The sequence below is a fragment of the Acanthisitta chloris genome, unplaced genomic scaffold (assembly GCF_000695815.1).
Source record: "Acanthisitta chloris isolate BGI_N310 unplaced genomic scaffold, ASM69581v1 scaffold12462, whole genome shotgun sequence".
Taxonomy (NCBI): Eukaryota; Metazoa; Chordata; class Aves; order Passeriformes; family Acanthisittidae; genus Acanthisitta; species Acanthisitta chloris.
Genome location: NW_008662220.1, coordinates 436 through 13410, shown reverse-complemented (window position 1 = coordinate 13410; position 12975 = coordinate 436). Strand labels below are relative to the sequence as shown.

General features: G+C 42.2%; 1 protein-coding gene across 1 annotated transcript; it reads right to left on the bottom strand.

The window, feature by feature from the left end:
• Positions 1–5123: 5123 nt before the first annotated feature.
• Positions 5124–12654, bottom strand: LOC103798270 (urea transporter 2-like). Its single transcript, XM_009070522.1, has 8 exons — positions 12504–12654; positions 11602–11791; positions 11030–11158; positions 9892–10084; positions 7972–8119; positions 7443–7577; positions 6393–6442; positions 5124–5343 (listed from the first exon to the last, which is right to left on the bottom strand). The coding sequence occupies exons 1-8, from the start codon at positions 12649–12651 to the stop codon at positions 5167–5169; spliced, it is 1170 nt and encodes a 389-aa protein (XP_009068770.1). The 5' UTR covers positions 12652–12654; the 3' UTR covers positions 5124–5166.
• Positions 12655–12975: the final 321 nt, after the last annotated feature.

Here is a 12975-nt window from a genome sequence, read left to right as displayed (position 1 = left end):
GAAAAAGCATGATATGCATGTTCTGACTGATGCATATGTCAAATTACCAAACAGCTGTTATTTTGTGAGGGGTGATAGGAAGAACATATTCTCTGGATAGCGTAAAATGTAGAATTAATTCTGAATGACATGCAAAATCTTTCTAATGGCTGAGACATGGCGTTCATCTTTTGTTGTGTTTCAGTTCTGTGTGGTTTACAGTTTCTTTATGGTACTGCCAAAATGACCCTGTTGCTCTGCAACAGCAAGCTGGAATAGCATCAGTTGGAGGAAATCTGCTGATTTACACTGACTGCAAAGTGTGTTCTCTTACCCGAGTTCAGATTTTGACATAAGAGTGAAAGCAGCCTTTGTACATTTGCCTGACTGGGACACACATGGTCCTGGGTGGGGAGATGTCAATACAGGCTTTGAAATATCCTTTTGCATTACAGTTTGATAAATCATAGAATCATTGTACCATTCCACCCTTAAGGAGAAGGAAGCACCTAAGACTCAAAAATCCTTGTGGCTAAAAGGAACAACAAAAGTCAGAGGGTCTGCAAAGAATCAGAAAGTTTTATTACTAAATTACACACTTTGGATGGAAATTGGTATATCAGTCCCTGACTATATAAGCACACAACAGTGTGTTTTGGATAAAGGAGGTAAGGTGAAGTGCAAGAGACAAATTGAAAAGCGAGAGATGAATTAAAAAAAAAGAGGGCAAAGGAAAAAGATCAAATGAAAAAGGAAAAGAGGGAGAAAAAGAGATCAGCAGTCCTGGTTCCAGTATCCATCCAGCTGATGTGATGTTGATCCTGGTTTTGTCTTCCATCCAGCTGATAATCCTGGTTTCAGCATTGATCTAGTTGCAACAGTCCAGCCAATGAGATGTTCAGCATCCTGGGGTGGAGGGTACCTTTTTACGAATAGGTTTCTCTGCTCTGAAGATAGGTTTTTCCTCCCCAAAAACAGGTTTCTCAATTTGTACATAAATTAGTTATCGTGTGCAGTCCATCATTTCAGGCCTTTCTGAAAATGGGCTGGAGGGCTTTGGTGGTCTTTGGTGGTCTTAATCCTCCCACACAGTCCATGTCCTGTTCTTGGTCTCATTGCTGCACTCGCATGGTATTGTGTTATTCTTATCTCCAGGAAAGTGCTGCCCTATCTCTGCATGGCTTCCCTTCTCCACCAAACCTTGTTCATTCTCATGGCCTGTTAATACCAACAGTCCTTGGTTATTACCAACAATGCTTGTCTGTTATTACCAAAAATCCACAGCCATTTGGTTATTAATGTTTGAGCCATACACACTAGCCCCTTATCTTCTGGGAATTGAGAGCTCAAAGGGTCTCACTTTATACCATGGTTTGTAGGGTCACAAGAGAATGGGCTTTATTTATAGTAATTTTCCATTCTGGCCACAATTCGAGTCAGTAACTTTCTTTGAAGGTTCAATAACAAAAGTATTATGCCACTTGGGTTGTTAGTCAGCAAGCAAAATAAATGTCCAATGCAGACTGTTAAAAGCAGGTGTGTGTTAAACAGCACTAGTTCCTAGGAACAGTGTTTCTGATAAGCTCAAGAGGGCCTTAGTCCAGGTGCAGTTTGTCAAGGCTGAGGCCTAACAAGCATTTTTCAGACCACAGTGCAGCCTGGGGTGATGGAATGTACCACCACAATCCACCCTGTGCCTAGAGTCAATTTTTCTGGGCCTCTACAGCCATAGGGTAGTTTGGTTTGGAAGGGACACTTCAGGGTCATTAGTCCAACCCCACTGACATCTTTGAGATTAGGTTGCTCAGAACTCTGTCCAGCCTGGCCTTGAATGTTTCCAGGTATGGGGCAACAACCATGTCTTTGGGAGACTTGTGCCAATGCCTTACCATGCTCATCTAGAAAATTTTCTCCTTATATATGGTCTGAATTGACCCTTTTTTGGTTTAAAACTGTCACCCCTTGTTCTGTCACAACAGGCCCTGATAAGAAGTTTGTTCCCATCTTTCTTAAAGAGCCCTTTAAGTACTGAAATGCTGCAATAAGGTCTCCCTGGCAGGCTGAACCAGCTCTCTCAGCGTGTCTCCATAACAGAGGTGCTACAGCACTCAGGGCATTTCTATGACCTCCTCTGGACCTGCTCCAAGTATATTCTAGACAGAACATAGAATCATAGAATCATCAAAGCTGGAGGAGATCTCTAAGATGATCGAGTCCAACCATTAACATGCCACTCTGCTGTAACTCCTAAATCCTATCCTCCAGTGTCAGATCCATACACTGCTTAAACACTTCCACCGCCTCTCTGGGCAACCTACTCCAGTGCCTCAACACCCTAACAGTGAAAAATTTTTTCCTAACATCTACTCTGAATCTCTCCTGTCTCACCTTATAACCATTCCCTCTAGTCCTCTCACTGCAGGCATGGCAGAAGAGACCATCCCCCACCTCTCTACAACCCCCTAACAGGTACTTGTAAACAGCAGTCAGGTCATCCCTGAGCTGCTTCTTCTCAAGGCTAAACAAACCCTATTCCCTCAGTCATTCCTCATACAACATGTGTTCCAGACCTTTTCTGAGCCTTGTTGTCCTTTGCTGGACTTGTTCCCATGCCTCAATGTCCTTTTTAAAGAGAGAGGCACAAAACTGAACACAGTACTCAATGTGTGGCCTCACCAATGCCAACTACAGGGCCAGATAACCGCATCAAACCCCAACCTTGGGGGCCTATCCAGCATCTCCCCTACAAATGAATCATTGTCTGGTTTCAGGGAGACTTTTTTAAGCTCTGCCTACAACTTGGTTGGTCCAGCACTGTGCCTTTAGCTGATCATGCCTCCTGTACAGAAGCAGACTTTGCACTTGCACATTTAAGAAGGTATTGGTGCATCAAAATGCTAAAAGATTGAGAGAGCCGGGGCTGTTCAACCTGGAGGAGAGAAGGCTCCAGGGTGATCTTAGAGTCCCTTCCAGTGCCTAAAGGGGCTCCAAGAGAGCTAGAGGAGGACTTGGATAAGGGTCTGGAGTGACAGGACAAGCGGGAGTGGCTTCAGACTGTCAGAGGGTAGGGTTAGATCGGATATTAGGAAGAAATTCTTGGCTGTGAGGGTGGTGAGGCACTGGCACAGGTTGCTCAGAGAAGCTGTTGCTGCCCCATTCCTGGCAGTGTTCAAGACCAGTTTGGACAAGGCTTGGAGCAATCTGGTCTAGTAGAGGGTGTCCCTGGCTATGGTAGGGTTTTGGAATGAGATGATCTTGAAGGTCCCTTCCAACCCAACCCATTCTATGATTCTGTGATAAGGACAAAGATCAGAAGTTAAAAGTTTCTGTAATCTCCCACATACACTGATTTCAAAAGGTTATTTTCCAATGTCTTCTACAGTATTTATTTAAGACATGACCTCTCTTTGAAATACCTCAGTGGTAATTAATAGAGGGAAACTTAGACCAAACTCAGAATATTTTTCTTAAAATTGACTCCACATGATATTATGTAGATATTTATTAAATAAAACACAGGAAATGGTACATTTTTGCAAGTGATCTATAGAGTGTCAGTCATACAGAAATGCTGTTGAACATCTGAAAACAGCTGTATCACTGAAAGATACTGCCAGCAGTTCATCCCAAGTATTTTACACTAAGATTTTTGCAATGTTTACAAAAATACGTGTTTGTTTTGTTCCCTGTGAAACTAAAAGATCATCATTAGCACTATTCAGTTCATCTGCTACAAAAAGAACAGGTTTTGATTTGCTTTTCCTGGGGTGATGTTACTGCATGTAGGCTCATACCAACTGAAGGACCTGAGCATGTGGTGTGTTTTTGGTAAAGATACCAGCTTCGTCATGAGGTGAAGTATCTTGGTGAGTCAGGCAGAAAGGTGGCTGAGTTAACATCCATTGAGGTGACCAGAACCAGCTGTGTGCAGGTTTGGCTTCCCTCTTCCCTACGTGCAGACACTGGGAGCCTGTGCAGAGATGGCACATAGCTGGTCTGCTGCAGAGCCCTGCTAGGTCCACTGGTCCCCCAAATACCCCCTTCCCATTGTGGAGCAGAGAGAAAGGCAGAGCACCAGCTTCACAGAATCATGGAATCATTTATGTTGGAAAAGCCCTCTAAGACCTTTGAGTCCAACCACTCCCCCAGCACTACCAAGGCCACCAGTAACCATGCTCCTAAGTGCCACAGCTACATGACTTTTAAATCTCTTTAGGGATGATAACTCCACCACTGCCCTTGGCAGCCTTTGCCAGGGCTTGACAACCCTTGCTGTTAAGAAAATTTCACTAATATCCAATCTAAACCTCCCCTGGAGCAACTTGAGGTCATTTCCTTTTGCCCTGTCACTTGTTACTTGGAGAAGAGACCTCCTTTCAGGGAGTTGTAGACAGTGAGAAGATCCATAATGAGCTTCAGCAGCAGGCTGAGACAGTGCAGCATTTTTCTGTTTGATATTGGTGGGCTGAAGAGACCAGTGCAGGGAGAGAGGTCAAGATCAGCTCAAATTAATTCTACTTATATTTAGACTGAACAGATCCATTTTATTGCGTAGGAAGGGGACAGCAATGACTATTTTTGCTGTCCTCTTATTTGCCAACCCACGACCAAGTTCAAGTATTAAGAAAAATCACATCCATCTTATGTTTGATGGTTACTAATGCAAATCTCTCTTCATTGGGCTCGAGAGATCCTCCAAGTAGTATTCTTCACCACCTATATTCTACTTGGCAAAGGGTACTCTTTATTCCACTTATCAGCTACTGTGAAACTCTCTAAAATATATTCTATGGCTGTCCTAAGCTGATTTTAGCCATTAATTAGAAGCCCCTTTAGATACCAAAAGATGCTCTTTATTGCTTTATGCCTGATTGCTTTGCCTTCAATGTCACAAAAAGATTTTTCTTTTCAACTTCTAAGTAATTTCCCCACTGCTTATAGTTCAAGTGTCTTTTCAGACATATGTGCTTTAAAATCATTAAAGACTGGTCTTGGGAAAAGTCCTTCCAACACAACACAGTCCTTTCTGATAGAAATTTTGTTCTAATAGAACAAACAGATGTGGTGGGAAAAGTATCTCGACTCAGAAGGTATTGTTTGATTTTGTAGCACTCAAATCACAGTTTCTTGGGGAAATACTTTGTACTCTTGCCTTAATATCTACCAAGAGTCTCTCTTCTTGGGTCTTTATACTTCACAGCAAGACCTCTGATGTTTCTTTGTCTTTAGAAAATAAGCTCGGTTGGCTTCTGGGTAGGTGACTTTGGAAAGTGGCATCTTGTAGATGGCAGAGTTGTTTGTGGTTATTAGCAGGAAGGTCAGTGCAGAGAAGCAAAAAGACCAGGTTCCTGATGGCATCCCAAACTGCAAAGAAAAATAAGAAATCACTTATTTACTGTGTGTCTTCCTCTTATTTGAAAACAGACCGAGCCAGGCAGCTTGGACCAAGGTTTCTTATGGAAACCTAGACTTGATTTTGCATTGAGTCTTTCCATAGGGAGGCAGGATTTCTTTGCTAGATCTTGACATTGTGTATTAGCCTGCAACATCTATGAGCTCTGGTGAGAGGGCTGCCTTCTCTTTGTGCATCTGCCATGGTCTTGGGTGGAGATGAGGTGGGAGTGGGCAGAGATGAGACAGGAGTGGATACTGTAAACATTCAGCTTTTCCCTGGGCCATTGTACTGACTGTTTTTGGCAGCTGAGAAAAGCAATTAAACCAAATTTGGTGTTTCTGTACACATGTGGAGGGCCCTTTTCTCAATTGCTTCAGGCACAAAGTATAGATATGTGATGAGCTGAAAGAGGGAGACCTCATAACAGCCTGCCAATACCTAAAAGGGCTCCAAGAATGCTGGAGAGAGACTTTTGACAACATCATGTAGTGACAGGACAAGGGGGAATGGCTTCACACTGACAGAGGACAGGGTTAGATTAGACATTAGGAAGCAACTCTCGACTATAAGGGTGATGATGCACTGGCACAGGTTGCCCAGAGAAGCTGTGGCTGCCCTACCCCTGGAAGTGTTCACTGGCAGGCTGGACAAGGATTGGAGCAACCTGGTCTAATGGAAGTTGTCCTTGCCCGTGGAAAGATGTTGAAATGAGATGATCTTGAAGGCCCCTTCCAACACAAATCATTCTGTGATTCTGTGGTCTCATAAGTGTCAAGAGCTGAGCTGTGGAGGTTCATGCAAACTCCAAGGATGAAAAGTGGCAAGTGGTGATTTTAAATGGCCTATTTCAGTGGGAATCACACCAAGGCCCCATGCAGATAGTAACCCCTCTCCTGTACCATTTCTGCCTTTGGCTGAATTGTTCTCCACGTCTTGGTGTTTTGCCTAACAAACCAGGAAAATATATAGTGTTCGAATCTGTTGTTGGAAACCAGACCTTAGCTGATACACTACTTACCACAGACAACATGTTGGCCACTGCTGCTCCCAGATAGGCACTGAAGAGGGCTGTGAAAAAGAAAGGTAGTTCCTGGTGAGTTCAGTTGCTCACAGAGAGGAACAATAAGGACATACATCTCTCAATCTGCCTTGGATAGCTCTACCAATTATTATGACCCAGCCTGAACAGTACCCTCTTGACACTTTAAAGCTCTTTCCTTAGCACTGTCTCATCCAACCTAGACATTCTAGAAAGGGTAAAACAAAAAAAAAAGAAAAAAAAAAGAAAAAAAGAAAAAAATAGAGAAGAACTGTAGTGATGAAAAATGTGCTGTGGAATCAGAGGCTTTTAAAAAATGCACTGACATGGAAAGTATGTAGCTTGATGGATGGGGTGAAATAGGTAAATAACCCTTCCACCCTCATCTGTTCTGCCTGTAGGGCTTGAAGGTCAATGAAATAGAAAGTTAAATCTTTTTTTATATGAGCACTGAATGAGCAATAGTTTCACTCCCAGCTCACTCTGATACTGAAATTTCATACATAATTGCCTTATAAATAATTCTTCAATCATGCTGTGTGCCTAGTTCCTGCCTTTGGTACCCATTTCAATAGAATGGGGCATGTGCACTGTCTAACTACAGCTGCAGAGTAATCTTGAGCTCCACTTTTCTCAGAGTTTAGGTATGTCCCTCTCCAAAGAAGGAATTTGAGTTGGTATCTGAGATAGGAAAACCCAGTATGATTCATCCAGCATTGAATGAACAAACACAATTAATGCCTTAAAACGAAGCATCTAATTTCAAAGACCTTAGTTAATCAGCATCCTCTTATCGCATCTCTTGTTTTAAACAGAACTCTTGGCTGAAAATGAAAGCACAGCTTTTATTTTATCAAGGTACATTAAAACCATGGCTCCAATACCCAGCTCTATCATTTGTCAGTCTCACCCGAGTCCATCTGCCTGCCTAGAGGTGCCCATCTGGCTTCAGCCCACCTCTACTATAAATGCAGCTTGTCTCACTTCAAAAGGAAATGTGGCCAAGGTGAATATCCACTGGGTACGTACCGCAGACAATCGCCAGCAAATGTGTCTGCCAGGTGAGAGCGTAGAACATGCCTCCAATTGCAGCACAGGAGAGGGAGCTGTTGTAGCCCCACAATCCAGAGTAGATTTTGCTAAAAGGTGTTGCTAAGCTCAGCCCTAGAAAATAAATAAAACATGTTTCACTCCTTGGCCAAAGAGACAAAAGCAGTGGAGAAACAGCATGAATCCAGCTTTTGAAGGGCTCTATCCAGCATATGTACATGGAATTCCTATTTGTATTCATGTTGCTAGGGTCTAAGGCCAAAGCCACTTTAATCTAAAAAAACTGTGGCAGAATTTCCCTGGTGCTGCTGCACTGAATTTGGTGATGTGATTTCAGCAGAAGATACATGAAAGAATGAGGCTACATGCAAACCTTAAATGCATCGCTGAGGCCTGCACATACAGACTGATGTCTGTGAATGTTATTAATCTGCTCCTAACTCAAGGTTAGTTCTGCTTTTGTTCTCCATTTTTTTATATAAATCTGTGACACAAGTCAAATTCTTACCTGCCAGCATCCCCACTGCTGAGCCAATTGTCGCGTGCAGACAAATGAGTGGAGAAGAGATAAATAAAGCAATCAGGAAAATTCCCCCAGTCCAGGGATTGTCACAGCCATAAGCCTGACCCACACCAACTGGAATGGATTGCAGGAGCTGTAGGAATAATAAAAAAAAAAAACAGCCCAAAAAAGAAAAATTGTTACCAGCTTTGTAATTTAAAATAGTATTATTTTTTTTAAAAACAAACCTTTTTTCTTGGCCATGTTTATGTTTGGCATTTGTCAGATGCAGTCTGTCTTTCTAAGTGGAACATTTGGACACTTGGGAGACAGCAGGATATTTCCACAGGGTTTCCCCTTCAATGAAAATGAGTAATGACTTGTTACCTAGTCATGAACTCCTCTGCTGTGTTTTGGCTTTAATAACAAATGTCTTTTGTGAAAGGCTTTGTTAATCATCTTTATATATGTTGCTGACATTTTTACATACCCATATGGACCATGACAGCGAGTCTAGAGAATGGAAGTGCTCAGGTAGATGATGTCTATGAGAAGACATTTCTCTCTGAGTGGGCAGATCCAAGGGTGAAATGGCTAATTATGGAATTGTCAGAATTACAAGACTTTACTCAGGTAAGACTATACCTCCGACCTACTTATATACCTGAAACTGCCTCGGGATTCACCAGGAATGTGAACGGAAGTTGCTGGATTGGTGGGACAGAGCCCAGCTTGGTCAGAGTTTAGACATGGTTTTGAGTTACTTTTCCATTTATGGTCCACATAAAATCATGAACCAAGGTAAATATACTTTGAGAAATGTCACCTGTGGGTTGATATCTAGTGTGAGTTAACTTCCTTTGTCATTCTCTGGGAACCCCTCAAAATAGTCTGCTGAGCCTTGGGAGAAAGCAATTACTCTAGTATCTGTAATGCTTACAGTGTTATGCAGCAGAATAAAATGTTCCTTTGTAAAGGTCTCACTTGAATATAAATTAAAAATGTGTGAATGTGTGCCTGTGTCCAAGTTTGTAACCATTCTACCATAATGCTTGCTCATGTCTAATCAGAGAGATGAATTTTTTAAACACTCTGTATGTGAGAAACTAAAATTACCCTGAGAGTTAACTGGAAGACTCAGCACAACCTTAGCTATGGGGAAATGATCTGCATATGCACAGAAATAGGTAATAAGATTCTAGAGACTTTCTGAAGATTAAAATATGTACATTTGGATCCAACTGCAAGTGAAGGACACCAAAAGATTCTCATTTTCAAGCTATCAAAAATGTTAACGCCTAGAATAAACCTTTAAATTTTGGAGAATAGGTAGCTTATAAATGCAACTTTGTATTGCCAGGTCCTAATGCAGTAACAAAGGATATGGGCCTTATGGAGCAAGCCCAGAGGAAGCCATGAAAATGGTCCAAGGGCTGGAGCACCTCTGCTGTGGAGACAGGCTGAGAGAGCTGGGGGTATTCAGCCTGGAGAAGAGAAGGCTCCATTTTGACCTTAGAGACCCTTCAGGTTTTGGAAGGTGCTCCAAAAGAGCTGGAGAGGGACTTTGGACAAGGTCAGATAGTGACAGGACAAGGGGGATGGCCCTTACACTGGCAGAGGGCAGGGGTAGATCACATATTAGGAAGGAAATTCTTGGCTATGAGGGTGGTGAGGCACTGACACAGGTTGCCCAGAGAAGCTGTGACTGCATCATTCCTGGAAGTGTTCAAGGCCAGGCTGGATGAGGCTTTAAGCACACTGGTCTAGTGGAAGGTGTCCCTGCCCATGGTAGTGGGGTTGGAAGAAAATGATCTTTAAGGTCCCTCCCAAGCCAAATCATTCTGTGATTTTATAAAGGAAGAAAATATGTTTCTCTAATGTTTTTCTTTGTAAATGAAGAAAGCTGTTACCGTTAAGACATCCTACCATTGGGATTTCAGCATCCACCCAGGTGATGTTTGGTGTTGTGGTTGCAGGCTGAATGACAGTTGTAGGGAAGAAGACGTTATGTGGTCCTGATGCAGCCAGATAGAGGGTCAAGGCCAAGTTGAAAGGCAAGGTGAGAACAGGCAGATCCCACTTACAGAAGACTAAACCTAAAGAACTGGTGAAAATAGGGCTGAAAGAAAACCAAAATGGTCTCACTGTAAGTTTGTAATCTAGGCAAAAAAACCCCCAAATCTACCCCCCCCCAACTACAGCAAATTCAGGGTTTTTTTTTGGTGTGGTTTTGTTTGTTTGTTTGTTTTAAATGAAGAGACCAAACAAAACAGGCTGTTTAATCTCCTCTGTCTTTCTGATCAAATCAGAGATATGACAAGATCACTCCATAAATTTCCTACCCTTTCCAAGGTAGTTATCAATCTACAGATTCCTGTCATGTTGTGTAATATATATGACCTTGTTCAAGCTTGTGGATCAGAAGTAAAAGCTGACATCACAGTAAGTATAATGCTACATGAACTTCAGGCAGACAAATGATATGTGTGGTTTTTGGCAACCTCAAACTGAGTGTTTTGGGAACAGAAAACAGCTTTCAAACTTTTTGCTGTCCAAACGCCTAGCAGATTATGCTGTCATATATGTATAAGTAAAGTATTATTAGTTGTTTGTTTTGATTAACGTGAACCACCATGTCTTGGGGCCACTGATTAGCTTCTGTATCTGGGGAAGTAGATTTTCACAACATTTTTATATGGTGGCTTAAATAAATGAAACTCTTGTCACCATCATTAGATGGTAGGGAATAGTGAAAATAATGTTCCTTTTGAAATAAAAATGGATTGAATCATAACAGCAATATGACTCAGATTTAGAGTAAGAAATTAGGCATGATCAGCCATTGATTTTCCTTTTCCTCATTGGCCTTATTTGTGGTTATATGGGTATTTTTGTTTGTTTCTGGATTACATTTGTGTTTAAAATGCAAATAATTATACAAATTTAGCAGTACGTGTGTGTTAGTTGTGTTTCTTTTCCATTGCACTCTGCATGGAAATACAACATCTCAGTCTCAGTGTGGGGACTGTGGGGCTGGAAGAAGCAGAGGAACCATCTGACTTACCAGGTCATAGACACCAGTGCTATTGGCAGTAGAAGCCACCAGTGGTAGTCTCCCTTAGCAGAGAAGATGGCCATGAGCAATCCCACCAAGACCCCGTTGTAGCCGTGTAGGCCTGATGCTATGGCTGATCTGTGTGAAGGTAACAATCATCTTTAAATCTCACCTGACAATGCTTTGCTTGCATCACCCTCTCCCTCCCCATGCAGTTGTGACTCTGTGTGATGATGACCTGCCAGGATTCATCCACCAATGTTCAATTTTGCATGATTGAGTCCTATATCACCTCAGTAACTACCTCAACTACAGCAACTACTACACAGCAGGTAGTCCAGTGCCACTTTGCATGAGGTGCAACTGGTGGGAAGGTCTGGTCCTACCAGTGAAGGCTAGATCATAGAATCATAGAAGATTTGCGTTGCCAGGCACCTTGAAAATCATCTAGTTCCAACCCTCCGCCATGGGCAGGGACACCTTCCACTAGGTCCAGGCTTCTCATCCATGTTGCATGTTTAACATGCAACATCAGCACTGAAGTGGACACCTGGCTTTGAAGGGGAAAAGGATGGTCTTACCTGTCCTGGCCCAGAATGAGTGCTGTTAAAGTTGAGACAGCTGTTCCCAAACATCCTGTGAGTGTCCACCATGGGTTCTGTACCAGGAAGCCAGCAAGTACTATCAGACCACTGAGAGGATTGTTGACAAACATCACCTGGGATATCCCACGCAGCACCCAGTCAATAAATTGGATCATGAGAGGTTTATCTGGATGAGATCAAATTAAATAATAAATCAGGCCCCCTAAAGTACACAGATGGTTCAGATCTGGGATGTATTTTTGAAACTCAGGAAAGTTTGGCGATGGGGCTTGGCACCGTGACTGAAGCAATGAATCAACAAGACTCTAAAACCTGACTGGAATGTATTAGGATCTATAGTGAATCTTACAGCTGCAAAACTGAGATGAACAGTGAGGTTGCCAGAACCCCATGTTATAAAGTACCCTGGATCAGATTCATAGGAACCATATAATTTATGATGTCTGTGGTTCATATGGCAAATTATGTGTGTATCCCACTGGTGATTTATTGTGGGGACAAAACACACCTACCTATGTGTAATTTAACTTCACAGAGGCATTAAACTTGCAGAAACTGCTCAGCTGAAAGGACATGTAACGTCATGAATAATGTCAGAGCACAGAATAATGATCCAGGGCCATGTTCTGTGGGACTAGATTCACACTGTATATGACAAGTTGGGAGGTAATATCATCTCAGACACTCTCAAGATTTAAGCAGAATGTGGATCTCTGCAGAAAGTGGATCTTTTTCTCCTATGAAATGGACATGAATCAGAGCAGAGGTAGTTTCTGTACTACTCTGACTTAAATCATATTGCTGAGAAATTAGCTATTACTCTTTTGATATACTTTTTCTTTGGAATTCCCTAATTAGTCATGATGAAGTAGCTTTACCTTTTAGCCAGTCTCCAAATTCCTTCATGTCTCCACTGATGTAACCAACAGCTCTGCAGACTTTCTTCCCAGCTTTGCTCAGTGAATTCTGCTTCACTGGCTTTCTTTCCCCCTGGGTGTCTATTTTGACATCAACACTGTTTTCCATGTTGATGTTCTGACTCTTTGATAAAATTCAGGGGAAAAAAAAAGGACAGTTTGTTACAATTATTACTGATCCCTGTTTATTCTCTCTACCACATATTATTGCTCACCATGTGTATTTTGTAGCCAGAAAGAGGAAGATCCTGACTCTGAACACCTCATTCTCATGTCTCCATGAGCTCATCTCCTCTTCATGTGCTCTGTCCTATGACTTCCATGTAGTCATAGATTTTAACACCACAAGGAACTGCTGAGCCTTGTGTCATAGTGTTTTACCTGATTTTAACACCCTTCTTAGCTATACTGTGTTTTCTAGAAACCAAGCAGA